At 53.9% G+C, this 24,996-nt stretch overlaps 8 protein-coding genes across 8 annotated transcripts in view; 2 read left to right on the top strand and 6 right to left on the bottom strand.

The window, feature by feature from the left end:
- GUITHDRAFT_158624 (hypothetical protein) overlaps window positions 1-154 on the bottom strand; it is a gene marked incomplete at both ends in the record, with an annotated part of 3,008 nt that extends 2,854 nt beyond the window's left edge. Inside the window, one exon of the mRNA XM_005824052.1 lies at window positions 80-154. Within this exon, the coding sequence (XP_005824109.1) occupies window positions 80-154 (75 nt within the window). The remainder of the gene's footprint in view (window positions 1-79) is intronic.
- Window positions 155-558: 404 nt separating this feature from the next.
- Window positions 559-1,548, bottom strand: GUITHDRAFT_78413 (hypothetical protein; the record flags this gene model as incomplete). Its single annotated transcript, XM_005824051.1, has 1 exon — window positions 559-1,548. One exon carries the CDS (start codon window positions 1,546-1,548, stop codon window positions 559-561), a length of 990 nt encoding a protein of 329 aa, XP_005824108.1.
- A 1,599-nt stretch (window positions 1,549-3,147) lies between these two features.
- Window positions 3,148-3,870, bottom strand: GUITHDRAFT_78403 (hypothetical protein; the record flags this gene model as incomplete). Its single annotated transcript, XM_005824050.1, has 1 exon — window positions 3,148-3,870. A coding segment is annotated over one exon (723 nt), but the record flags the coding sequence as incomplete, so codon positions are not given.
- Window positions 3,871-4,972: 1,102 nt separating this feature from the next.
- On the top strand, window positions 4,973-5,353 carry GUITHDRAFT_116705 (hypothetical protein; the record flags this gene model as incomplete). Its single annotated transcript, XM_005824049.1, has 1 exon — window positions 4,973-5,353. One exon carries the CDS (start codon window positions 4,973-4,975, stop codon window positions 5,351-5,353), a length of 381 nt encoding a protein of 126 aa, XP_005824106.1.
- Window positions 5,354-5,420: 67 nt separating this feature from the next.
- On the bottom strand, window positions 5,421-5,861 carry GUITHDRAFT_116704 (hypothetical protein; the record flags this gene model as incomplete). Its single annotated transcript, XM_005824048.1, has 2 exons — window positions 5,421-5,648; window positions 5,700-5,861. 2 exons carry the CDS (start codon window positions 5,859-5,861, stop codon window positions 5,421-5,423), a joined length of 390 nt encoding a protein of 129 aa, XP_005824105.1.
- Window positions 5,862-7,249: 1,388 nt separating this feature from the next.
- GUITHDRAFT_145230 (hypothetical protein) lies at window positions 7,250-9,140 on the top strand (the record flags this gene model as incomplete). Its single annotated transcript, XM_005824047.1, has 7 exons — window positions 7,250-7,874; window positions 7,935-7,995; window positions 8,292-8,403; window positions 8,550-8,599; window positions 8,646-8,694; window positions 8,747-8,817; window positions 9,029-9,140. 7 exons carry the CDS (start codon window positions 7,250-7,252, stop codon window positions 9,138-9,140), a joined length of 1,080 nt encoding a protein of 359 aa, XP_005824104.1.
- Window positions 9,141-10,354: 1,214 nt separating this feature from the next.
- On the bottom strand, window positions 10,355-15,485 carry GUITHDRAFT_116702 (hypothetical protein; the record flags this gene model as incomplete). The annotated part of the gene is made up of 3 exons (XM_005824046.1): window positions 10,355-11,608; window positions 11,652-11,704; window positions 11,852-15,485. The coding sequence occupies 3 exons, from the start codon at window positions 15,483-15,485 to the stop codon at window positions 10,355-10,357; spliced, it is 4,941 nt and encodes a 1,646-aa protein (XP_005824103.1).
- Window positions 15,486-15,826: 341 nt separating this feature from the next.
- On the bottom strand, window positions 15,827-23,560 carry POLE1 (DNA polymerase epsilon catalytic subunit). The gene is made up of 21 exons (XM_005824045.1): window positions 22,057-23,560; window positions 20,889-22,002; window positions 20,759-20,843; window positions 20,612-20,713; window positions 20,221-20,567; window positions 20,108-20,171; window positions 19,498-20,061; window positions 18,869-19,455; window positions 18,637-18,748; window positions 18,468-18,613; window positions 18,260-18,418; window positions 18,131-18,209; window positions 17,830-18,085; window positions 17,599-17,783; window positions 17,395-17,549; window positions 17,268-17,355; window positions 17,113-17,219; window positions 16,768-16,983; window positions 16,494-16,686; window positions 16,005-16,406; window positions 15,827-15,949 (listed from the first exon to the last, which is right to left on the bottom strand). The coding sequence occupies exons 1-21, from the start codon at window positions 23,495-23,497 to the stop codon at window positions 15,875-15,877; spliced, it is 6,477 nt and encodes a 2,158-aa protein (XP_005824102.1). The 5' UTR covers window positions 23,498-23,560; the 3' UTR covers window positions 15,827-15,874.
- Between the last annotated feature and the right edge of the window lie 1,436 nt (window positions 23,561-24,996).

Genomic DNA, 24,996 nt, shown 5'->3' with positions numbered 1-24,996 from the left:
GGAGGGAGGGAGGGAGGGAGGGGAGGGAGGGAGGGAGGGAGGGAGGGAGGGATCAGCATGATCGTCTCTTATCTCTCACCTTCAGTCCATTCTCCTTGCAGAACTGCAGCATAAGTCGCACAACGTCCTGCGCGTCCACCTCGAGCTCCGCCATTCCTCGAGTATCCCTGGAGTGATCCCCGCATCCCCCCTCGTGTCACCCCGGAGTTCCGGGCGATGATCCGGGCCAGTCCGACTCCGGGCTCCGGGCCGCCTGCCGGAGTTCGGAGGCCGCTCCGGAGCGCGGCGCGCAAGTGGAATCACTGAGTGCAGTCGGCGCCTTTAATTGAGATCCGTTACTATACAGTTACATTCTCTCAGAGTGCTGGCGGCGGCATGACTTAGTGAATGATCGTGTATATGTCACAGTCCACTGAGTAATGATCGACTCGATCATCCGAGTCGGGCCTCATGATAGTCACGGTTCGGAAGGTTGTAGGCAGTATGCTAGTTTAGTGACAACACATCATAGATACTATCGTCCTCATGAGTCTGATCAACTTGAACTTCCGAATGGCATCAAAAGTTTCCCCACACCAACACAGTGGTGTCATCTGACCCCGACACAAGCATGCTCCCGTCCTCCGACCACACCACACTCGTGATACAGTCAGTGTGTCCTCGGAAGCATCTGATCTCCTTGCCGCTCCTCGCCTCCCATACCCTCACCGTGCAGTCAGACGAGCCTGAAGCAAGAAATCTCCCGTTCTCCGACCAGGCAACGCATGTCACCCGTCCTTTGTGTCCCGTACAGCAGCTCACCCTCCTCCCGCTGCTCATCTCCCACACCCTCGCCGTCATGTCCTCTGACCCTGACGCGAGCATACTTCCGTCTCGCGACCACACCACACAGGTCGCTTGCTCCCCGTGACCCTTGAAGCATTGCACCTGCTCGCTGCTTCTTACCTCCCACACTCTCACTGTCCAATCTTTTGACCCTGCGGCGATGAACCTGCTGTCCTCCGACCATGACACGCTTGTAACAATCACAGAATTCTTTGCAGAATATCTCATCTCCTCACCGCTGCTGATCTCCCATACCCTTGCGGTGCCGTTTGATAACTTGGACGCAAGCATACTACCATCCTTGGACCAAGCGAGGTGTGAGAATCGTCTCTTAACATCTTGAAAGCATCTCAACTCCTTCCCGCTGCTTGTCTCCCACACCCTCACAGAGCCGTCCGATGATCCAGCTGCGATCATCTTTCCATCCCTCGTCCAAGACACGATCGTAAGAACTCCCGTATGTCCCTCGAAGCATCCGATCTCCTTCCCGCTGTCTCCCTCCCATGCTCTCACTTTGCCCTTCGATGACCCTGCAGCTACCATCATCCTACCATCCCCCGTCCATACCACACTTGTTACGCCACTTGTATCTTCTCTTAAATATCCGATCTCCTTCTCACAGCGTATTTCCCATGCTCTCAAAGTACCCTCCGATGATCCTGAGAAAAGGTAGGGTTGCTGCGTCCTACCACCAGTACATAGGCTTATGGTCGCCAGACACATGTCGCCACTATTTTGCTCAGAGCACCAGATCTCCTTCTTGCTCTTTAGCTCCCATGCTCTCACCGTACCCTCCGATGACCCCGCCAAGACAATGTTGTAATACTCCGTATCACTAACATACCAGGTCCATGCTGTCAGGAATGTGATGCCGCCGCTATTTTTCTTGAAGCACGAGATCTCTGCCCCGCTGGTTTGCCACAGCACCCTTACAGTACCCTCCGATGACCCCGAGATGATGCAGCATTGATTCGTCCCATTGAAATTGAATATCCATTTCGTCAGGCATGTGATGCTGCTGCAGTCTTCCTTGAAGCACCAGACCTTCCCGCTGCTTAGCTCCCATGCCCTCACCGTACCCTCCGATGACCCCGAGATGATGTAGTGTGTTTGAGACCCATTCAAATAGTTCGCTGCCATCAGGCATGTGATGCTGCTGCTGTCTTCCTTGAAGCACCAGACCTCCTTCCCGCTGCTTAGCTCCCATGCCCTCACAGTACCCTCCGATGACCCCGAGATGATGTAGTATTGAGGTGTCCCACTGCCCTGATTCGAGTTCGCTGCCGTGAGGCATGTGATGCTGCTGTCTTCCTTGAAGCACCAGACCTGCTTCCCGCTGCTTAGCTCCAGCACCCTCACCGTACCCTCCGATGACCCCGAGGCTATTAAGTGTTGATTCATCCTCTCGAAAGACCTTGACGCTGCCATCAGGCATGTGATGCTGCTGCTGTCTTCCTTGAAGCACCAGACCTCCTTCCCGCTGCTTAGCTCCCATGCCCTCACAGCACCATCTGATGACCCTGACACTGTTTGATCAGTCAAATTGTCATACACTGCCGTGAGACATGTGATGCTGTCGCTCTTCTCCGACGAGCACCAGACTTCACCCCTGTTCAGTAGCTCCCCTGCTCTCACCGTACCCTCCGATGACCCAGAGATGATGTAGTATCTTCCAGACCTGCTCATACGTGCAATCATCAGACATGTGATGCTGCTGCTTTGCTTGACGCGCCAGATCTCTTTCTCGCTGGTCAAGTCCCATGATGTCACAATTCCTTCATTGGACTCTTCTGCTGCAGATGCAAGTGATGTCATTGTGAAGTAGTGTGATCCATGGAACGAGCTGATCTTCTTCCCGCTCTTGATTTCCAATATCCTCGTTGCACTGTCATCTGTCTGTGCCGTGATCAAGGTCGCATCCGGCGAGATTAACACTCTTTTTACTTTACTTGTATCCCCTGAAAAGCATCTCATCTCTCCCCATTTAGCGAACATGATGGCATTGTTCTTATGTGATGCAGCACCATACCCCTTCCGAGTGTCGATGGAATCATTTTGCATATTTTGATTTTTTTGGCTTCCGATCTTGACTTCATGCAAAGTCAGTATATCAACAGCATAACAAGACAGAATACCCTTCATTCCCTTTGCTTCCAACAGCAGATTGCGATCTGCCAACAAACTGATCGATACAGCAGCTGCTGTCGGCCTTTTCGACGCCTCGTTATCGAGGCAGCACAGGATGAGTTGCTTCCACACTTGCTCGCCTTGGAGCTCTTTCGATCCCTCCTCCTGTTTCTCCACGCTAGCCGCCAGCTTCTCGCGCGTCATCACGTACGACATGACAAGGCCGAGCGAGTACACGTCCGACGCCAACGTCGCGCTCCCTCCTCTCTTCTGTTCAGGAGACATCCAGCACACATGTCCCTGCTTCACGGACTCTGACGACGAGGCGACCAGCTGCTTCACTTTCACGAGCTCGAACCCCACGAGCTTCGCGACGTCGTTGGCCTCCACCTTGACGTTCTTAGGCTGCAGGTCCCCGTGAACGATCTCATGCGCGTGCAGGTACGTCAGCCCGTCCGCCAGCCCCTGCATGATCGCGCGACCTCTGGCCTGCTGCTCGTTCGCACCGGCAGGTCTAAGAATCAGCTCGATGAAGCGATCGAGAGGCTGAAGCAGCGCCTCCGTCACCAGCAGGTAGCAAGAGTCTCCGTGCTCGTCCGACAGGATGGCGCCGACCAGGTTACTGACGTTGAGGTGAGACATGCTGAAGAGCAGCATCGCCTCCTTCATGAACGCCTTGCGCGTCGACTCATCGCCATCGATCACTTGAGTGTCATGCGGCTCCTTCACGACCACCTCAGCCCCTTCATACGTCGCCTGGTACACGACCGTGAAGGCTCCTGTGCCGAGAATCCTCTTGGGTTTCCCTCGTCCAGTAGTCTCCACCTCAAGCTTCCAAGGGTCGAGAGCCCACGGTCGCTGCTCTGCCTGGCTGACGTCTGAAGCATCGCACGACACCCAATCTGCGGCTGCTTTCATCTTGCTGTACGTGGGGTTACTTTCTAACTCCCCAACATGCCCAGCAAGAGCACAGCTGAGGTTATACACAGCTGAGAACACTTCCGACCTCTTGCCTGCCAGCTCAGCCTCGAGCTTGCGTGCGCTGCCCATGAGACGATCACGAGGAGAAGGGTCGAGAGATCGGCCCTCGCCTTTCTTCCTTATGAAGTGACGTATGGAGGACAGGAGGCAGCAGAGATGGTTGAGAGCCGAGTCAAGGAGAGACTTTCGCTCCTCGTCGAGTTGCTGATGGTCTCGATCAAGTACAAGGTCGACCATCTCCTTCACCTCCGTCGCGAGTTCTCGAAGCTCCTTCTGATTGTTGGGCACAGCATGCGCCTCCTGCCACAAGTTGACGAGGTTCGATCGAATCAAAATAACAACGATATCCGACATGCCGAACGATCTGTGAGGAGACATAAGATCAAGTGAGAGTCTTAGGTGAAATGAAAGATTTTTTCTAGTTCACTAGTAAAATCTTCCAGGTGAAGCAAGTAAAATCTTTCATTAGAGGTTTCATGGAACTCTATGCTTCGACTTCTGTACATACTCAACAAGTGCACTTTCATGATAGGAACTAGAGACTTTCGAGATCAAGGCCATATCATGTCTTTGCCTGCTCTCCTCTCCTATCTCTCTTCCTCCTACATTGCTTTCCGTGCTTTCCCTGCGCTGTATTCCTGCCATAGTTATCAGCTCTAATCAAGGTTTGCTGCCTCTCACATGAGAAACAAACCTCTCTGGGGCGGACGTGAAAAAATCCCTTCAATTTTTAATAAAAACTTTCCGAGTTCAAAGAACTTCGGAACCTCGGGCATGAGTTCAAGTAGACCGCCGGTCATGTACTCGTAGAGGATGATCATTGATCGGACTCGAGATGATGACAGAGCTTCTTCCTTGCTAGTGCTTGCGGACGAGGCGGCTCGAGACGTGCTGGTCAGCAAGTTAGTAAGGAGGAGATCAGCGAGAGAGAGACTGAGCTGAGTAGTCAGCAGAAGATGCTTCTGTCCTCCGGGGTGGTAAGACTGGATGAAGCGGGAGCTGCTGCAGGACAAGACGAGCAACGAGGTGTACCTCTTCCATGGCACTCGGCATAACGTCGTTGACGCCATCCTCTCCTGCGGGCTCGACGAGCGAGTCTGCAGCATGGGAGGCTAAGTTGTTCGGAGCTGGCATCTACCTCGCTGAGAACTCCAGCAAGAGCGACGAGTACTGTCGGCCTGACTCCCGCGGCATCTGCTCCATCAAGTTCCTCATCCGAGCTGTGCTGGGAATGCCCTACGAGGCCGAGCAGCCGATGCCCAACACGAGGCTTCCTCTTGCCAGCGCTGACTCCGGTCCTCACGACTCCGTCATCGGAGTCACCAGCAACACTCACCCGTCCGCCTGGCTGCACAATTACAGAGAGTTTATCCTCTACGATGCTGCAGGGCAGCGACAGAGAGCCAGCACAAGATGGTGATGGTTTGATATGATTGTAATTGACATCTCTCCTACTGTACATGTGCAAACATCCTTCTACTGCACTATCACTCCAGCCCCGCGCTCTCGCTCGCCGATATGAACCAGTCGATCCATGTTGGGTCCAACGCCGCCACCTCCTCGTCCTCCCATCTGATCGCTACGGCTGCCTGCGCTTGCTTCCTCTTACTCCGGACCTCTTCGGCCGCCTTGTCCTGCCGCGATTTCCGCTCGTATGGCCAGCGGGGAATTCCGAGCCTCCGGCAAGCGCTCTTGAAGGCAGTGAGAGAGAGTTGCTAGAGACAAGGCAGTCAGAGGAAAGCAGGTCAGAGCAAGGATGAAGCTACCAGAGAAGAGGCCGCGTGAGTCTGGGGGAGGTGGAACAAACGAGCTAGGGTGGAGTACTCGACGTTCACTCCCTGCCCCCTTCTACGCTGATGGACCATCAGGTGCTGCAGAGGTTTCCTCCTCGGAAAGACGCGGACGTTGGTCGTGGTGGTATCAGTCATAGAGAGCTGGTTGTGTGGAACCTGCATGCGTCCTCTCCTCTTGTACCCTCCCTCCCTCCCTCCCTCCCTCTGCCCCTCTCGGTCGCATCTGCTCTCTTTGCTTGCCGCCCCAAGTGCTCTCAAGGTTGAGGATACCCTAAGTGGCGCTCTAAGTCGAAGTACCATAGCCTTTGACTGTCAATGTTTGGCCGGGGGGGCCGCATGCCTCGGAGTTTCCCCTTTCATTATTAGAGAGGGTCAAAAGTCTCTACTGCAGGTCTAAATCATCATTGTGTAGTAATAAAAGAGTCAATTGTGAAGAGCGTTAACTTAACCTTAAGTGAATCGGGGGCTTTCTAGTATACGGTACCGTCCTCCGCAACCGACCTCTTCAACCGTGCCACTGTGTGTTATTATTACCGTACGGCGTACCGTACGGTGACTGAGTGTCCACCCTTGACCCGTGGTGGACTGTGCGGCATGCTGACTCCCCGGCGACCGTGACAAGTGACTGTCAGCCGAACTTGAAGGGGCGTGCGTCATTCCAAAGGCAAGTTCCGACTCCCAGTACGGTCCGGCTGCCTATCACCGAGTGCCCGGCGCCGCGCCGCTGCGACTCGGACCCGGTCACGGGTGACTCAGTGACCGGGCCGCCGCGCGGCGCCGCCGGTTTCGAAATGATGACTCGGAACTCGGAAGTTCCAATGGCACTATACTCAGGCGATCGGCACTGGCACACAGTCACTGAGTGACTGTCCGGTCCGATACGGTCACGGAGCCGCTCCTCGGAGCCTCCGGGCCTCGGAGCCAGGGCCCGGCGGCCCGGCCCCACCGTACGGTACTCAACCAACCTTGAACTTTGGGTAAAGTTCCGTGCATGCCGTGGTTGCCCTGACGGGGCCCCGCTTGGCGCGCCCCGGCGGTACTTGAACTTTGAGCTCTTAAACCTCCACGGCCGCAGAATCATGTGAGGCCCGGCACCGCGGCGGGCCACCTTACTTTACTCAAACTTCCGTTAGCCGGGGGCCAGTTATGGGCCGCCCGGCGGGCAGTCACGCAGCCACCGGGCCGCGGAGCCGGGGCTCAGCCTGTTCAATGAAGTTGAACTGTACCATTCGTTACTGTGACTCACTGTACGGTCGTGACTTGCCAACTTCCTTCAAGTTCGGAATGATGATCGCCGGGAAGCCGACTGACACGGTGGAGTGCCGGGTCACCGGGCACTGATCGGGGGCCGGGCCGGGCCCGCCTGATGGGATGACGGGGGACAGCAGTCGGCAGGATTGGGGTTGGTTGTCGCTGTCTACTGAGTTTCTCAGTCTGGGGTCACCAGCCTCCTCGACTCTCCTGATTGTCCTCGTACTGATTTTAACTTAACTTTGAGTAAAGGGTGTATCTGCTGTGCCGCCATGGAGGTGGTCGGGAAAGGATTGCGATGGGCGGTCACGCGCGTAGCGCCCATAGCGGAGAGAGTGACGAGCTCGAGCATGGTCAAGCAGACCTCTCTGATCGTCTCCTCTCTCCTCTTCTACCTGTCCAAGATCCCCTTCCTTCTCCGATGTATCCTGGCGCAAAGACATGACAGGGTCTTGAAGGACGTGCGATACGGGGACAAGGAACGAAGAGTCCTTGACGTCTACCTCCCTCACAATCGCACTGGCCTCGGGGATTCTGTGGTTCTGTATGTTCATGGAGGAGCATGGTACTCGGGCAAGAAACTCTACTTCGCGCAACAGCCCTCAAGATCGTTGAAACACAGCACAGTAATAGTCATCAACTACACGTTACATCCTGAAGGAAACTGCTCGGAGATGGTGGACGATGTTTGTAGAGCGATAGCCTGGACCAAAACGTTCATTATGCAGAGGTCGAAGGAGCAAACTCCTCTCATCCTCATGGGTCACTCAGCAGGAGCTCATTTGTGCGCCATGGCGGTGGTGAGGCGAGCACTGAGCGAGGCGGGGCTGAGGGCTGAGGAAGGAAGCTTCCTCGGGTGGTCCTGCTCGGACTTGTCTGCTCTCGTCGGATTGAGTGGTGTGAAGGAGGAGGGAGGGAGGGAGGGAGGGAGGGAGGGAATGCGCTCATGGTCTGCAGGAGTCTACCATATCTCGGATCATTTCGAGCACGAAGCGACGAGGGGAGTTTCGGAAGTGAGGTGATACAGCTAACGAAGGAGGGAGGGATAAAGACGCCAGGGAAGATGCTGCCAGGGAGAGTTAGAAGATGGAGGATGAGAGAGGGAGAGGGAGAGGGGGAGCAAAAGGGAGGAGGAGAAAGGGAGGTAGAGGGAGGAGAAGAGGGAGAGGGAGAGGGAGGCAGAGGCAGAGGCAGAGGCAGAGGGAGGAGGGGGGGAGAGGGGGAGGGAGGAGGAGAGGCGGGGGAGAGGGAGAGGGAGAGGGAGAGGGGAATTGCTGATTGCGTTTTGAGTCCTGATGACCTCATGCTGTCTAGTCCGATGTGCGGAAGGAAGAAGAATCTCTTCACTACCGCAGGGTTGGCGGATCCGGTCATGGGAGCAGATCGATCGTTATGGGACAACAACTCTCCATCGAAGCTGGTGGAGGTCGACTCCTCCTCTGCTGTGCTCTTCGTTCTCCTCTTCCCCTCTTTCCTTTCTCCTCTGCACTCATGATAATCTTTCGTTCTCTCCTCCTTGTCCTGCCGTCCTGTCCTGTCCTGTCCTGTCCTGTCGTCGCTCTTCTTTCCCAGGGTGACAATCTTTTTATCTCTCAGGATCTCCGAGGAGAGGAAGGGTTGAGGTGTGTGGGACTTTTGATTCTTCCGCATCGTTCACCTTCACTGCAGACTTTCCCGTTGCCTCCCTCCCGTCCTCCTCCTCCACGGCACCGACGATGTAGTTGTGGGTCAACCCTGGTTGCTCCCTCCTGCCTCACTCCCTCCCGCAGGTTCCTGTCTCCTCCTCTTTCCGATTCTTCTCAGCTCTCAAGCGCATCCAGCACTCATCGTGCAAGTTGAGGTGAGATGAACGAGTGCTGGTGCTGGTGCTGGGGCTGGGGCTGGGGCTGGTGCTGGTACTGGTGCTGGTGCTGGTGCTGGTGCTGGTGCTGGTGCTGGTGCTGGTGCTGGTGCTGATGCTGGTGCTACATCAGCTTCTTGCTTCTCTTCCGCATGTTGAATTTTTCATCCACCCTTCTGCTCTCCTTCCCGTTTCGTCTCACAGCTCCTAGGTACCTGGCAGGCTGCGATCACGGGCTGGGGATCTACGAGGATACAGGTGGGGCCTCAAAGTTCTGGGCAGAAGTGATCGCACAGGATGTATTGATGGCGTCGAAGAGATGAGCTAGTGTCTGGAAGGGAGAGGCAGAGGGGAAGAGCGGAGGAGGGAGCTGGAAGGAGCAGGGCAGCTGGAGGAAGAGAGGAGAGAGGAAGTTTCGTAGCATGTACATATGTTCACATTACAAAAAACTGCCTCCTCGTGCCTGCTAGAGGCACAAGGCAAGGCAAGAGGGCACGTGAAATGAAAGGAAGGAGATGTGGGGAAAGGGGGGGGAAGAGGAAGGGAGGCGAGAGGTCAAGGGACGGTGGGAGAGAGGGATCAGTACACGCAAGAAAGGAAGACATCGGTTGAGTTGGCTTCTGCTGCTGCCATGGGAGCACTTTTGCCCTGTCGGGCTGTCAGGCAACGAAACAACTCCCCGCACCCCCCTCAGTTCCACCCATGCCTTCCCGTACTCCCTCCCCTCCCTTCCCCTCCCCTGTCTTGCCGTCCTCCCATCTCCCCCCCCCTCCTCCCTCGCTGCCCCCTCAGGACCTGCAGCAGAGACGCGTAGAAGACTCGCAGCTTCTCCATCCTCTCGCAGGGTGGGAGCGGACGAGCCGGCATGACGACGGACGCGGCCCCCGCAGACATTAGCATCCTCGCCTTCCTGAAGGGAATCGCGTGCCGCAGTACCACCACCTTGTCTGAGAGGAGAGTCAGGGGTTGTGCTAAGAAAAGAGGGAGCGAGGGAGGGAGGTACAGGGAAGGAGATCGACTTGATAGAGAGGAGGGAGAGAAACGAGGAGAGCGAACAGAGACTAAGGAAAGGATGAACGAGGAAGGAGGAGGTCGAGGTTGAAAGAAGGCAAGAAGGGAAGACGAAGGAGAAAGGGTAGGAGAGGTCGAGGTCGAGCAGAGACAAGGAAAGGAGGAGGAGGAGGAGGAGGAGGAGGAAGTGGGGGGAGGGGGAGAGGAGGGAGAGAGGGCAACCATGGAAAGGGCTCTTCCTCCCCGAGCTAGCTTCCAGCACACTCTCCCATGAAGCAATCTGTCTCGCCCTGTACTTGGAGAAGAGGAAAATGCGGTCGTTAGCATGCAGGACTCGCCCGCCTGCTCCTGCTCCTGCTTCTCCTTCCCCCTCCTCCTCCTCCAGTTTCATTTGGCAGCCTCGGAAGATCCATTTCTCTACCGGAGACGTATGGACCGTCCTGCACCTCAAATCACCACCAAAACCACCTCTTCCACCTCTGTCTCTTCCTCTTTCACTTCTTTCTCCTCCTTTCCTCTCCCTGCCTCACCTGTTCGCCTCCAACACCTCGATCAGCTTCTTCACGTCCGTCAGGTCAACCTCACGCGAGCACCCGCGAGTCCCAGCGAGAGAAGGAAAACAACTTTCCTCCAACTTCTGCTGAACCCCTCGCTCCTCCTCTTCCTCGTCTACTGTCCTGTCTTCCTCCTCTTCCTCCTCCTTCCCCTCCTTCCTGTCTTCCTCCCAATCGTCGTCGTCGTCCTCCTCCTCCTCCCTGTCTTCCTCCCGCCTCTCCTCCTCTTTTCTTTCACGCTCTTGCTGCTCTTTCTGCATGTCAAATACAGCTCCCTCTCCATCGCCACCCGCACAAACCGTTGGCATCCTTTCTCTGCCCACCTCCTCCACTGCCTGTTCCTCCTCCGTTACCTCCTCAGCAACCTCTCTCTCTCCCTGCGCCTCCTCTTTCTTCTCCTGCTCCTGCTCCTGCTCCTGCTCTTCTCTACCAACGGGTCGAGGAGCTGGGAAGTCATTCAGCATATCAGCAGGCGAAAGGAGCAAGCGAGCAATACCTTCATCATCACTTGTGCAGACATGCTGCTGCTGCTGCTGCTGCTGCTCCGTTTCTGTCCCCTTTAGACCCTCCTGATCCTCCTCCGTCTCTCCTTGTTGTGCTGCCTGAGCCCTTATGTCGTCCATTTCAACTGCCCCCTTTGTTCCCTCCTCCTTCCCCTCCTCCTCCTCTCCCTGCTCCTTGTCCTCCTCCTTGTTGTCTTCCTCCTCTCCCGTCGCTTCTTCTTCGTGACTCGCATCCACCGCATCTTCATACTCAATCGCACTCACCCTCACCCTCCCCCCCGTGTCGTCCACAAACCGCAGGCCGTTGAAGCTCTGCCATGCTCGCGGCTGGTGGGGGGAGAAGGAGGAGCGGGAGGGGGAGGAGCGGAGACAGCCAAGGTACTTCTCTCCTGCCTCGCAGGGTTTGACCATCCACACGTTTCCCCTCAGCCTTCTGTCCGCCTGCTCGTGGAAGAGGAGGAGGAAGAGCCCGGAGGTGTGCCGGTAGATTCTCCTCCTCCCGTGCTCCTCTGGCGTCTGCAGGTAAATCCCGTTCGCTTCTTCCACCTCGCACCCTCTCACTTCCACTGCTGGGACACCCTCTCCACCTCCCTCCCCTCCGTTGTCCACCTCCTCCTCTTCATCCTCCTCTTCCCTCCCCTCTGCCATGAGCGAGATGGCCTGGTCGGCATGGGAGGAGCTGGAGTGCAGGATGGACATGGCGTCCTCGATGGACAGAAGAACCTGCGGCAGCGTCAGCATCCTCTTGCTGACTTCAAGGGGCGACCTGCTCCGAGCACCAGGACAGGATGAGATCTCCGCCGGACTTTAGGGTGTCGCCTATCAGAGCAGAGTCACCAGAGAGGAAGAGGAGGGAGAGTGTAGGGAGGAAAGAGGGACGGAGAGGGAGAGTTGGTGGGAGGTCGAGGACGAGGAAGAGGAGGACGAGGGAGAGGAGGGGGTGGAAGGAGCGAATGTTCCTCTCACATTCGATCTGAACGACGTTGGCGGTGGAGCGGTGGAGGACGCGGAGGAGGAAGGAGATATCGAGCTCCTGCTCGCCGCTGACGCTCAAGTCAGAGGAGGAGGAGGAGACGGCCTTGCAGGTCCTGGTGAGGACCCCCTCATGGAAGGACAGGAGCTGGGAGGGGACCTCCATCCTGGCAAACATCTCAACCATGTCCCGTCCCTGCCCCTCCTCGCATGGCAGCAGCGACTCTAAGAAGAGAGCCCGCAGCTTCGATCCTATCCCATGCTTGCCCAGCGGCCGCTCGTTCAGAACCTCCCGCAGCATGAAGGAGGAGTCATTGATAGGCGAAGGCCCCTTCCTCTTTCTCCCTCCTCCTCCCCCTTCCTCCTTCTCGTCCTCGTCCTCGTCCTCGTCCTCCTGATGATGGCCAGCCATGGAAGGAGCGCAGGAGCGGAGGATGCAGGCTATCTCCTCCATGGTAGCGATGTTGTCCTCCATGAACTCTTCAGCCGCCTGCTCGATCCCCATCAGCGTCTCCTGCTTGATGTCGTCGATCTCCACGTTGCATCGCTCGTCCTCCACCTGCAGCCGGAAGATCGACATGCCGGGGATCATGGGGGAGAGAACCTCGAACGCCTCTGCCACCCTCTCCGAGCTCGTCGCCGCCTCAACCATGAGCTCTCCGAACGTCTCCATCATCATCCCGATCCCGCTGCTGCTGGGCTTCACCTCCCTCCTCACCGGCGGCCCCTTCCCCGTCCCCACCGACACCATCAGCTCCATCGCTCTCCCCGGCCACAGTCGCTGCGCCTCGTGTACCGCCACCACCGCCGGGTTGTTGGTCACGATCGCGCCATCCTGCAGCCTCTCCCCGTCGGACACAAACTCGTCGAAGAAGTAGGGGGCAGCCGACGACGCTCTCATCGCCTCCAGCCACGTCGAGCTCGACCGACCGGGAAAGCTCTCCTTCATCCCCGGCGGCAGCTGGTAGGAGCGGAACACGTACGGCCGGATCGGCCGCTCGGACACGAGGGTGGACACTACTGCTGTCTTGCACGCGTGCGGGTCCAGACTCGCCTCAATCATCCTGCGGCTTACTGCCTCCCCGAACTGAGATTGCAGCACCTGCATCAGCGGCCCCGCGTCGTACTTGGCCCCCTGGAACAGCACCCTCCTCATGCTCGACCCGCTCTGAACGAGCTTCGTCCACCACGACGTGCTCCCCTCCCCTCCCTGCAGCTCTTCCTTCAGCAGCTCCTCCCTCACCAGCACATTCTGGATCCCTCCTGCCCCTCCTGCCCCAGCTGCTGCCGCTGGTCCTCCTGCTCCTCCTGCTCCCGCAGGCTGCGCTCCCTGGGAGTTGTTGAGCTTGTCCTTGTCGCGGGGGAGGGAGAAGGCCTTGCGAGTGATGGCGCGGTAGATCTTCTCAGCTTCCGTCATGTTGAGCTTGTTGCCCATGGCAGATGCGATAATCCCCCCGGCGCTCGTGCCAGCCACCAGGTCGAAGAGCGAGTACAGCGGCTGCCCGCATGCTCGCTCGAGGCGCTGGAGGATGCGGATGCTTGCGATCCCCTTCACTCCTCCTCCGTCAACCGAGAGGATCCGCAGCCCGCGGTGCTCGACGATGGGAGACAGCCTCGTCGCTCTGCTCAGCGTCTGGTTGTCTCCCAGGATCGCCAGCACTCGCAGAGCTGCCGCTAGGACCGCCTCCTCGCTGGGCGCCTCCATTCTCATCCCCTCCCCGTGCAAGAGCGTCCGGTGCTTCTCCTTCTCTGCTGGGATCGGGCTGAAGATTCTCGGGCTGAGCACAGAGCTCGGCGCTTCCTCGTAGAACCGCACGCCGTCGGCGTCACCCAAGTCCTTGGACGGGGAAGAAGCGAACGAGTCCTTGAGCAGCCCACGAGGGGAGGAGGAGGAGGAGGAGGAGGAGGGGAGGATCACCTTTCCTCCTCTCTCCTTGCAAGGAGACTGATACACCTTGTCCTTCACCGTCTCCGTCAGGGATCGAACGGTCGCGAGCATCCGCGCGTCGCCCAGCAGGAGCCGGCGGTGGGAGGAGTGGAACGCGAGGTCGCCCAGCAGGCCGAGGGCCTCGCGCTCAAGGGATCGATCGGCCTCGTTCCCCTTGAGCATCTTGAGTAGCGTCTGAGACACGATGTCGTACCGCAAGCTGATCCCCATGTCGTAGTGCTCGTACCGCAGCCTCCTGCTCGTCTCTCTGCTGTCCGCCAGCATCGCCCCGCACACCTGCTGGCTGCATCCTGCCATGGACCGGAGGGTGAGGAGGACGAACAGCTTGAGGGCGACGGAGTTGTGCTCGGAGGACAGCACCTCACAGAATCGCTCGACGATCTGGAGCTCCAGCAGCTCCATCGCCTGCTCCTCATGGTCGCACAGCTTGCTCACGGCTACACACGCGTCCAGGGCCAGCGGCTCCGAGCCCTCGCACATGGCCAGCAGGTGATGCAGGCCGGAGGTGCCGGCGATGTCGGAGGAGATGAGGGCCCGGTACATCTTCTCGTTTGCAATGCAGGCCAGCAGCGCCCCTAGCAGAGCATGCCAGGAGGAGGAGGAGCGCAGGACGGGGACGAGGGAGGAGCGCAGCTCGGTCCGAGCCTCCTTGCTAGAGGGGAAGAGCTTGATGGCACTCGATCCTGCCTTGAGCAGCTCCACGTGCACCGCAAGAGCCTCGAAGAAGCGACGGGGGTCCCGCCTCGGCGCCCTGGCCTTGATGTAGAGCGAGAACAGCGAGAGCTCCGTCAGGGTCGAGAGGTGCGCCAGGCTCGGCAGGTAGTCCAGCTGGATCAGCCCCAGCAGCAGCGTCCGCAGCTTGCATGCGCGGAAGTCGAGCTCCCTCACCGTCAGCCGCGGGTTGTTCTGCAGGTTCAGCGACTCCAGCCGGGGGCACTGGACGAAGAGGGAGGGGGAGATGTCCAGCAGAAAGTTGTCGCTCAGGTCCAGCTCGCGCAGGTTCGCCAGGCAGCTGAAGGAGGAGGCGGGGAAGGACTTGAGCTGATTCCTCCGGAGGGAGAGGGAGGTGAGGGAAGGAGAGAGTGCGGGCTGAATGAAGTCAAGCAGCTTGTCGTTGGCAGCCTTCTGCCCCGAGAGGCCGAGAACCTGCAGCGAGCTCCGCACCAAGGGCTTCACGTTGCTCTCCAGGTCGACCTCAGCTCCCAGAACCCGCAAACTGGTGATGCTGTCAAAGCTCGCGGTGTCAAGAGGCAGCGACTTGATCACACGACTCTTGTCGCTCGTTGCAACTTTCTCTATCTTGACCATCACCACGTTGCTGAGGAGATCTGCCTCACTCTGATAGGCCTCCACTGGAACCCTCCGCTCCTCTTGACCCCGAAGCTCCATGCTCGGGCTGTCTGCATTTCTTCGCTCACTGCTATCCGCCCCGAGGGGACTCGATGCTTCCGGAGGGCAGGTCACCAGGCTTGCAAGTTTGGCATGCAGCGACTTCCTGGCGTTCTCGAGGTCGCTTGTGCGCCAAGTGAAGTTGAGGCCTCGGTCAGCATGGTCTCTCAGCACCAGCCTGAAGTGATCTTCCTTGGTCTTCTTGTCTCCTCCTTCCACTTTGTCTCCAGATTTTGCTCCTTCTCCCCCTTCCCCTCCGCCCTTGCCAGAACCTGATCCCCAGATCCACATGCTCCTATCGCCTCACCTCAATCGTGGTCTCTCTTCTGCAGCATGAAGCTCAGCTCTCCTCCTCCTCCTCTTCCTCTCGCCCCCATCCCTTCCATGCTTCCTCTGCCCTCTGACGTGGATGCATGGCGATCGAGTGGTCTACCATCATTCTGGTTCTATCCGCCTTATAAGTACTGCCCGAAAACGGGTTAGTGAAGACTCAGAGCTCGACTAGCTGAGGTAGGGCACTTGACTAGCTGAGGTAGGAGACTCAACTAGCTGAGGTAAGGCACTCAACTAGCTGAGGTAAGGCACCCTGCAGGTAGATGGTAGGGCAAAGGAGTCTGCATACCCCACCGGCTAATGTCAGATTAAAGTTTACAACCTCACTCGTGTAATGTGTATACAGTCTACTCCTCCGCCTCAACCTCCAGGTGGTTGCTGATCTCCTGCTCCAGCCACTTGAACCCATAGAATTTCGCCACCTGACGTCAACAGTGAGGGGGCGACAACAGAAGCCAACAGACGCATCACGCTCACCCCAAGAAGTGCTTCCAGTCTCTCCGTCACCGCCGAGGGCTTCAGCGCATGCTCGAACTTGCCCGAGCATTGGCAGTAGTCGGACATCATCAGGGAGGCGGCGCGATGGCACTTGTTGCATCGCAGATCCTGCTGTGCGTAGCTCGTGGTGAGCTGGCTGACAGTCTGAACGAGTCGAAACTCGATGGCAGTGCGATCGTAGGGCAGGTCGCACTGATGGCAACGGAACTCTCCATCGCCTTGCCCAGCCTGCGCGTTGACAACGGCAGCAATGAAATCCTGTTCCCGGCAGAGATCGACATCTCGCGAGGCCGAGCACAGCACAGAGGAGCAGAAGAGATCAGGGAGGATGACGGATCGAGCAGGATTCTTGAACTGAGCTTCCACAGAGAACTCTCGAACCTGTACATGAGCGTCAGTCATTGACAGATGGACAACGATGCAAGACTAGAAGCAGACAAGTTCGCCCTTACAGGCGCTGCTGCTTACCTGCAGAAGTTTAAGAAGCCCACGTTTCATGGAGGCCACCTCCGACGAGATGTCGGAGTCTAAGCTGAAGACGTGGCAGAGATGTTTGAGAAGCTCAAGCTGCGGGCTGCCGAATTCAAGGTGAGTGCCCGGTCTGTAGGGATACTCCCCCATCCCGTTGATCTCCTTGCTCATCTCCTCAAAGAGACGCTTGCTGAAATGAGGGGCCCCATCCTTAGTGCGCATCTGATTTGGAAAGTCTTCACCCGACGACGTGAAAAGTTCTTTGGTGAACCGAATCTCATGGTTGATGGTCTCACCAAGAGCCCGTCTCTTCTGCGTGAACCCTTGCGAGAAGATCTGAGAGGTCTGAGGAGTCTCACCATCTGAGCTGCTCTTCTCGAAGTTCGACAGTCGGTACTTCATCGGGAGGCAGAGGTACTCGTGCACCATGTCGTGAAACAACTTCTGGTGCCGCCTCGGTAAGTGGTCCGCGATTTCCCAAGACGATCTCAACAACAGCCCCTCCTTTGTCAGGTCGATCTCGGGTCGCAAAGCGACTTGAACGGCTCTCTCCTCCTCGTACTCAGGAGATGTCGGGTCGAGCTCCTACAAGCATAATCAGTAGATGTTCATCAACCGTATTGATTGCATTGCCTGCAGTCCAGCAAAATTGTATCTATCCATGTACACCAGCCTCGCCCAAAATATCTGCGGATCCATTCGGATGAATTGAAAGCAGGTAACCTTGCAGATCCCTAGTTAGCCATCTAACGTGATGATCATATGAAGTACCTCATTGATTTCGCTGACAAGGAATTTGCAGTATTCCTGTGCTTGCTCGAATTGAGTTTTCTTGAGATTAAGAATCAACTGATGGAAGCTAGCCTGGAAGAGCGAGTGTCAGGGGACGGAATCATACGAGAGAAAAAGTGCCTGAATCACTTCAGCTCCCAACGATCTGATTCTTGCCAGGAGGAGCTGATACGTCTTTCGCATCAACCTGTGCACGAATCGTACCATCGCAGGCGCATAGAACAGACTGCTAGAACTGTTGATCCAATTATACAAGTGCATCTGAGAAGAGAAAGTGAGTATATCGCATTCAAGATGCATAAATAATCACCTGCAGAACATCCGCGTGAGGATTGGAATTCTTCATTGTGTCATTGACCCAGCTCTCAGCCATGTATGCGATGAACTTGAAGGGCTCCAAGCAGAAGGTGGTCTCATCTACCAAGGTGCAGGCAAGAGGGATATTTCCCGTGGCCATTTGCATAGACAAAGTTTCGTTGAAATCGTCTGAATGAGCTGTACTTGCCAAGAATGAAGAATCTTCCAGGTCCTTAGCATGTACAATTGCTGAGATAGAAAGTCAGAAGTGAGGCTTTCAGTGGGATCAGCTTGATACCGGTTAGAGGCAGATGCTCCAAGTCCATTGTAACACAATACTGCCGAAATGACCCTGGAAAGTTGGCATCTGGATTCTTGAGCTCGTCGCATTCAAAGGCATAGAGCATTTCGCTGCTGCCAACATCAGGGCGGCAGCCAGGGGAAGCCCATAGGATATAGTTGTTGTTCTTCAATAACCTTCCGAAAAGGATGTCGCTCACCTGAGAGAATTCATCAGACCTTTCCCGCAGAGCGATTAAGATTACCGTTGTAGCCATGTCTGCGTGATTCGAGGAGATGTTGCAGATGGGAATGTGGGAATACCTGGCAAATTTCAACACGTACCTGCATGATGCTGTTACTGCATCGACATAACCTCAAAAAGAACAAATTACTCGAAGAATCGATCCACTTCAATGAGGTTCTTTATGAAAGCTTTTCCCGCTTTCGTTTCCCAGCCCAGGGGTTCATACTCATTGTCGGTTGAATAGGCTGGAACTTCCAAGACAGGAAGATCATTCATGATGGGCGCCATTTGGCAGATTTCCTCGACGCTGTGGTTCGAGTAAGGGCCGGGGCGTATAACAGATGAGAACAGTCAACCTTTTCATGCTTTGCTTTAGAATCACAGTCGGCGCACTCGGAGATTCATCCAAAAACTCTTTGAGGATGGCGTTGACGCCAGCGAAAGCCTCCTGTTGAGTTGAAACATTTTCTATCTCAAACTGAAAAGTTTTGAATGAGTGACACTGGAAGCAACATATCAACGTACCTCAATCTCTCTGTTTGCTAAGCTTTCAATCGCCAAGCGTTCTGGCGACTCCTCTTCTAGGATGTTGGCATGTTCTTGGCACAAGTCCTTCAAAAATCGGGACAAAGGAGGTCTTTGTGCATTGAGATTGCGATTGACCAACCATACCACACATCTAGGAAACATGCAATCAACTCTGATGAAACTCCTACAATGTATGCAAGCTTACCTGCGCTCTTCAAGTGGAGCAAACAAAGCAACAAAGCCTCTTGCTCCACCGTCATTGTCGCTGAAATTCTGATATAGAAACGACTTTCTCATCCGTATTCTGCTGTTGGGAAGGTACGGGCAGGCTGTGGTAGACTCGAACTTAAGGTCCAACATGGAGATAGTCTCCGGCCTCTCGCGGCCTTTGATTACTCTTTCTCTGAAACCACCTGGCCTGCGATTCACTGAGGTGACACACCCGATGGACATCACGGCCCGATACAGGAGCGGGACTTGAGTTTCATAAAGTCCCTCCACAGTAGGATCTTCGTGCTCGGTTGCGATCGTCTTCGAGTGCTCTTGGTAATCGTACTCCGACATTGTCACCTGGTCATGATGATCAGAGTAGGTACGAAACTCAACATGAGACTGCACCTCTTCAAGATTGTAGCACTTCTTGCCGAACGGCAATTTTCTCGAAACGATGTTCTTTGTTGACTTCGATGATGTCTCAGGTGAAAATCGTTGATTGACATAGAAAATTCTCGGAACTTCCATCTCAATCTTCTGCATAGAGCCATCTTCCAAGATTGCCCACACGTCATAGATTCCTGGAGTCTTGGTCTCCGAAATCTAGAGAAAATCAGTCGCACTAGAGATAGCATGCATTCGTACCTTTAAGATATCCCAGTAACGTGACAGCATGGTGTGGTGAAGGTTCTTGAAAAAGCCTGTCATGCCACCTGCGGGGACAAACTTGCGAGGGAGCTTGTGATCTCGGTTGTAGCCTTCCCCTTCTTCTAATCTCTTTCTCTTCCTTTGTAACACTTGCATATGCCACAAGGTTCGCATATATGAATGCCACGTCTCAAAGTCAGACTCCATTGTAATCTTTTCGGTCTTGATTTTTGTGAGGAGTTCTTCTTGCCTCTTCACAGATTCTTCAGAAAAAATTTCAGCTTCCATGGACTGTTGACACTTCTTCCCCTTCTTGCCGGTGCCTTTATGACGCACCACAGTCGGAAATGCTCCATTGCTCTTTTGAACAGTGCCCTCGATGTCCATCACTGTAGGGTGCTCCATGGCGCTGGACTGCTCGGTTGAAACTTTGCTGGAGCCACTTTCGTCAACTTTGAAGAAGCTGCCAATCTTCTGCTGCTTGAAGCGGTCATTTCGTTCACGTACAATTCGCAGCAACCAATCCGGGTGTGGTACCCTGCCAACTGGATTCTCAACATTCTGCCAGAACAATCAGCTGTCATCCTGACATGAAATATTGTCATACCTGCATGGCTGCAGGAATCGTAACGATCTTCTGAATAGACGACGCCAACCGATCTTTGTAATACCTGCGAGTCGGTTTCAGGCCGAAATCAAGACAAAAATTTCAAATCATACTGCCAATCAAGGATGCTTCGAACGTCTATGGAAGAATCGACCAATGTGCTAGTGTTGCACCATTTTTTGAGAAACGCATTTTGGATGCGGGGTTCGGCCTTGAAAATTTCCACAGGAATTGCACGTTCAGTCACAGGGCTCCCTTCTGGGTTCCTGGAGACAACATATTTGCAAGCAAGTCCTTTGTCCTTGATCATATCTCCTCCCAAAAATTCTGCGATTCTGTTTGCAGTTGTGATGGCCATGGACTTTCGCTCTCCATAGGCCTCCATCGACTTGCTCATGTTGCAGGACTCAGAGATGAGATCGATCAACTCTTCATCTTCCAAATCTATTCCCTTGTTATCCTGCCAGCCAGTTACAAAAATTTAAGAGGAGAGTCTTGACGCACAAGCACATCAAGCCATTGATTCGCAACTGCTGCGACCGAGTTGTAGCACTCAATCAAATCTGTGCCATCAAGGAAACGCTTGAATACTTCCGATTGAAACACCTGGACAGAAGCTAAACATTGATTCAATGCATGTATGATGAGTACCTTGACCAATTGGAGCTCTCCACGTCTCTTCAACTCGAAGCCTTTAAGCTCCGCAAGAGACCCGTCAAAATTGAAAACCGCATACCTGATGGACAGAGTAAGCGATTCATTGCAAGCAATTGAAGCTCACCTTTTTTTCAATTTCTTTCCTTCTTCCTTTGCGGCGGGCAAAATCATGGCTTTGTATGGACCATCGAGCTCAAATAGAATTGAACATTCGCTGTGGACAGAGTATTTTTGCTTCTCCTCGTCGACGAGTGTGTGGTATTGGTGATTGACACAGTCATGGTGCGTTTGCGCATTCAACATAGAGCAGGGATAAGAAACGACCAGAGGCTTCTTTTCGCCTTTCACCTTGAATTCGATTCCGTCTGGAAAAGACTGTGGGAGACAACACCAAATACCATCGGTATCCAATTCCAGAGGAATTCCAATTCGTTCAACCAGTTGTCGAGCCACTCGGATGATATTACCACCCTTGTGAGTCACCACTCCTGCCATTTCCATCGAGTACCAACGTGCACCTCGGCGCATCACATAGCCATAGAAAGAGTTCAAGATGCATTTGTGCGCAAGCTGCAGAGAGTCATACAAGACCACAAACCCCTTGCACTCTTTGGTTGCAGCTGGATCTCCTGACTTTTCTGCCTCTTTTAATTTTCCACCCCAGGACTTTGTCAGTCCCTTGTACGTATACCTCCTGTCTCGAAAGGCCCGCACCGTATCAATATAGAAACTGTTTTCTCTCTGGCAGATGTATGCTGTGCGCACTTCAGTAAGGGTATCGTGGGTGCGCTTGTAAACTTTGCTACAATAGTCCTTGACCCTTTTCCTGACTTCAGTCGAGGAGACTTCAAAATCTTCGGAGTCGTGCTTCAATTGCCCTGTCACTTGATGAATCTCATTCTTTGTAGCTGGAAAAATCTCTCCTCTCCACTGCCATTGCATTTCTCGCCTACAATTCATCTCTGGATGGTAAAAGTCACAACTTGCACATGTCTGTGGAGTGACCATGGCGGGTGGTTGCAGCCTGTTTGTGAGGATGATATTCGGGTACATGGCAGCAACATCCAAGTGGTAGATGGACGGATTCTCTTCGCGACGTGGTGTTTCGCGGAGAGCTTCTAACATCTTCACGATCTTCTCCTTTTGAGCGTCATAATCTTCGATATCTTCAAATTTCTTGCCACCTTCCACAGTAATAGCAAAGTGCAGGTCACGATCCATGTTCGCAATCAATTCGTCTATGGCTTTCGGATCGATGTTGAACTTGTACATGAAGTCTGATCGAAACACACCAGAATTCAATGCCTCAACGTGCCCACCAATGTATGTCTCGCTTTCAATCAAGTGTCCTTTGTACATCTTCATAGGATCGTCCTTGTGCTTGTTCGGACAGACAATATTGCCCCGATATGCTTCTACCTGCAACAGTGTCTCACAAAGAGTTCCAGATCCTTTGCGAAGAACATCGCCAGGTGTCATCGGAATGATATTGCAAAGCGAAAAGATGAATGGATGGACGTACTGCATGTACAAGTAGTAAGTTGCCACTGCATCTGATACTGAGTACGAAGCCATCTCTTGAGGCCTTTCCCGTGCAAAAGGCAACATGTCCTCAGGATCTATTTCTTTAGGATCGTAACCAAGTTTGTGCTTCGTAACAGCTTTTAAGCCACGGCTACCCTGAGGGAGGTACGAATCACGATTTACCCAGTGAAAAGCATCGAGATGACAAGCAAAGCGGCTGCTGTATTCTTCACTTTGCTGCTTTTGAAGTCCAATCTCAGCTTCCATATTCAGTCCATACTTCTTCATGCGTGCGTCCACAAACGGAAAATCAAAAAAATCTCCGTTGTATGTCACAAAAATCAGAGGCTTGACCTCCTTTATGTGATCAATGAACCGCTTTAACAATGCAAGTTCGTTCGGAACGTTGAAGCAGGTAAAGGGCCCTTCATATTCTTTTTTGGGAGTATAGTCAAAATCATCAATGTCTTCTGTCACAATTTCCCTGTTCACAATGAGAAATCCCTCTCCATCAATCATGTATGAAATCATGTAAATCGTATCAATTTCTGAATCTGGAAATTTCAAAGGCTCTTTCGTCACTTCAATATCAAATGCCAGAACTCTGGGTTCCGCTCTGCCCCACTTCTCTGTCAGATTAGGTCTCGGCATGATGTCCACGACTCCCTCTTGTATTTGGACCTCGTACCACAGACCAACAAAAAACTCATGATCAATCGCAACACGCATGACATAAGGCACATCATATTCTCGCATGTCAATAATCATGTCCAGAACACTTTCCTGCAATCTGTTGGACAAATGATTTGTTTGACCATCGAAAGATACAGAGCCATTCTCCTTCTCTTTCTTTCGCTCGACATTACGCTGAACCATGCTCGAAAGTTCCTTCCTCACTTCAACCAAATCTTTCACATTTCTGAACTTCAATTGCAGCATATTCCGTTTGAGTCCAGCTAAGTGATTTGGCATGTCCAGGTCCCACATTTGCTTGTGTACAACATCAGCCAGGACTTCTGCATACTTTCTGCGCAAAACGGATTCAATTTCTCTTTCGAATCCAGGCTCCGTTGCAATGTAAAAGTAGGGGTTGTACTTGAACAAAACCTTGAACTTTGAGCCATCTTGCTGGATGAAGTAATAATCAACACCACTCACTTCTGCGCCAGTTTCACTGTCTGATATGGTAACAGGTGCATATGTAACCATCCACCCGAGTCTGTTCGGTCCTTCGGTAAAATTTTCGAATCCAAAGTCATAATCTTGTTCGTCAGCCTCTACTTTTGTCCTTTTGACTACCTCCACATAATCTTTCTTTGCACTTGTAAGGGCACTAAAACCACGCTTCACATCTTTCTTTCCTTGATCTTGATCGTTGCTCCTGGATTTACCGTGTTTTGAAGAGGTGTTCTTCCCCCTGAAACCGATCCCACCAACACCGTCTCCTTCCTGAAATCCATTTTTTTTCCTGTGAGATACGAGGTCAAAGATAAAACGAAATCGCCAAGGAAGTTACCCTGTATGCAAAGGATTTTGTGACTTTCCACCATGGCCTCGCTTTCGGCCGGACATGTTGCTCGGATAAAGCTACCCGGCCCTGCAAGTTTCACAGATGTTAAACAATAACAAAGAACCGCAATAGTTCACGAGTTGTGTGCCCTGCTCTGATCATATTTATCTACATCGTCTTGCATGAATCTTTATCTCTTCTTCTTTCCTGCAGGATCACTAGGTTTCCATTTGAGCCTACATTCCTTTGAGACACACCATTGTGCAGCCTTTGATCTCCACAGAATGAAGAATGGATCCATCACCCTTCGATCATGCACATACACAGAACTGAGCTACGATTATGAGACGACGCGGAAATGTGGGGGATATATGACGTCGAAAGAAGAGAAGACGAGCCAAGACATAAGTAAAGTGGGAGAGAAGATGGATGTGAGGGAGGGAAGGGAGACAAACGAGAGGTTGAAGACAACCAGATCGAGAGGGTAGAGGAGTGGATGAGAGGGTGCATAGTGGAGGAGAGGTGTGGATCAGAGGAGAGGAGAGCAAGAGGGCGGAAGTCGAAAAGAGAAGGCAAGAAGAGGCGAGGCGAGAGGAGAGGGGAGGAGGAGCGAACTGTTTTGTCCATGTCCCATCGTATTGGCCATTTGGCGCCAAAGCCCGTGATGCAAAGAGTTGGGGGCAAATGAACAACTTAGGGGGTAGGGGTAGGGTCCTAGGTTGGGTACTACATCACTTTCAAGTTCGCCTCAGAATAATTAATATCAAATATAGAAGGACAAAACCTCTTACTATTGCAGACGCGCCCCTCATTCCGGGTTCACCTCAGAGGATTGGTGGGGGCGGAACTCTTCAAGCTTGCATGCGGGAGGTGGAGCTGTGGAGCTCTGCGGGCGCTGAAAAGAAAAATCACAATTTCGAACAGCTTGCTTCAAATTTCAAAATTGAGGGAGACAGTTGGAATCGGGTCGTGCGAATAAGGTGTGCGAAACGAGGGGAGGGAATGCCGGATCGAGAGAAGGACCAGACTAGCCAGCCATGAGCACTGCGAAGCATTAGCCGAGGAGGAGGAGAAGAGAGCAGATATACTGGAACAAGACTGTTACTTTTCTGCGAACATCTGCTGTGAGTTGAGTCATTCAAATCCAAGTTGTCTTGCATTGCAACTCCGGGTGGCCTCTGAGGTGACGGCGCGCTAG

Source organism: Guillardia theta (assembly GCF_000315625.1).
Source record: "Guillardia theta CCMP2712 unplaced genomic scaffold GUITHscaffold_99, whole genome shotgun sequence".
NCBI classification, from domain to species: Eukaryota; class Cryptophyceae; order Pyrenomonadales; family Geminigeraceae; genus Guillardia; species Guillardia theta.
The sequence above is the reverse complement of the archived record's forward strand: the minus strand, read 5'-3'. Positions and strand labels throughout refer to the sequence as shown.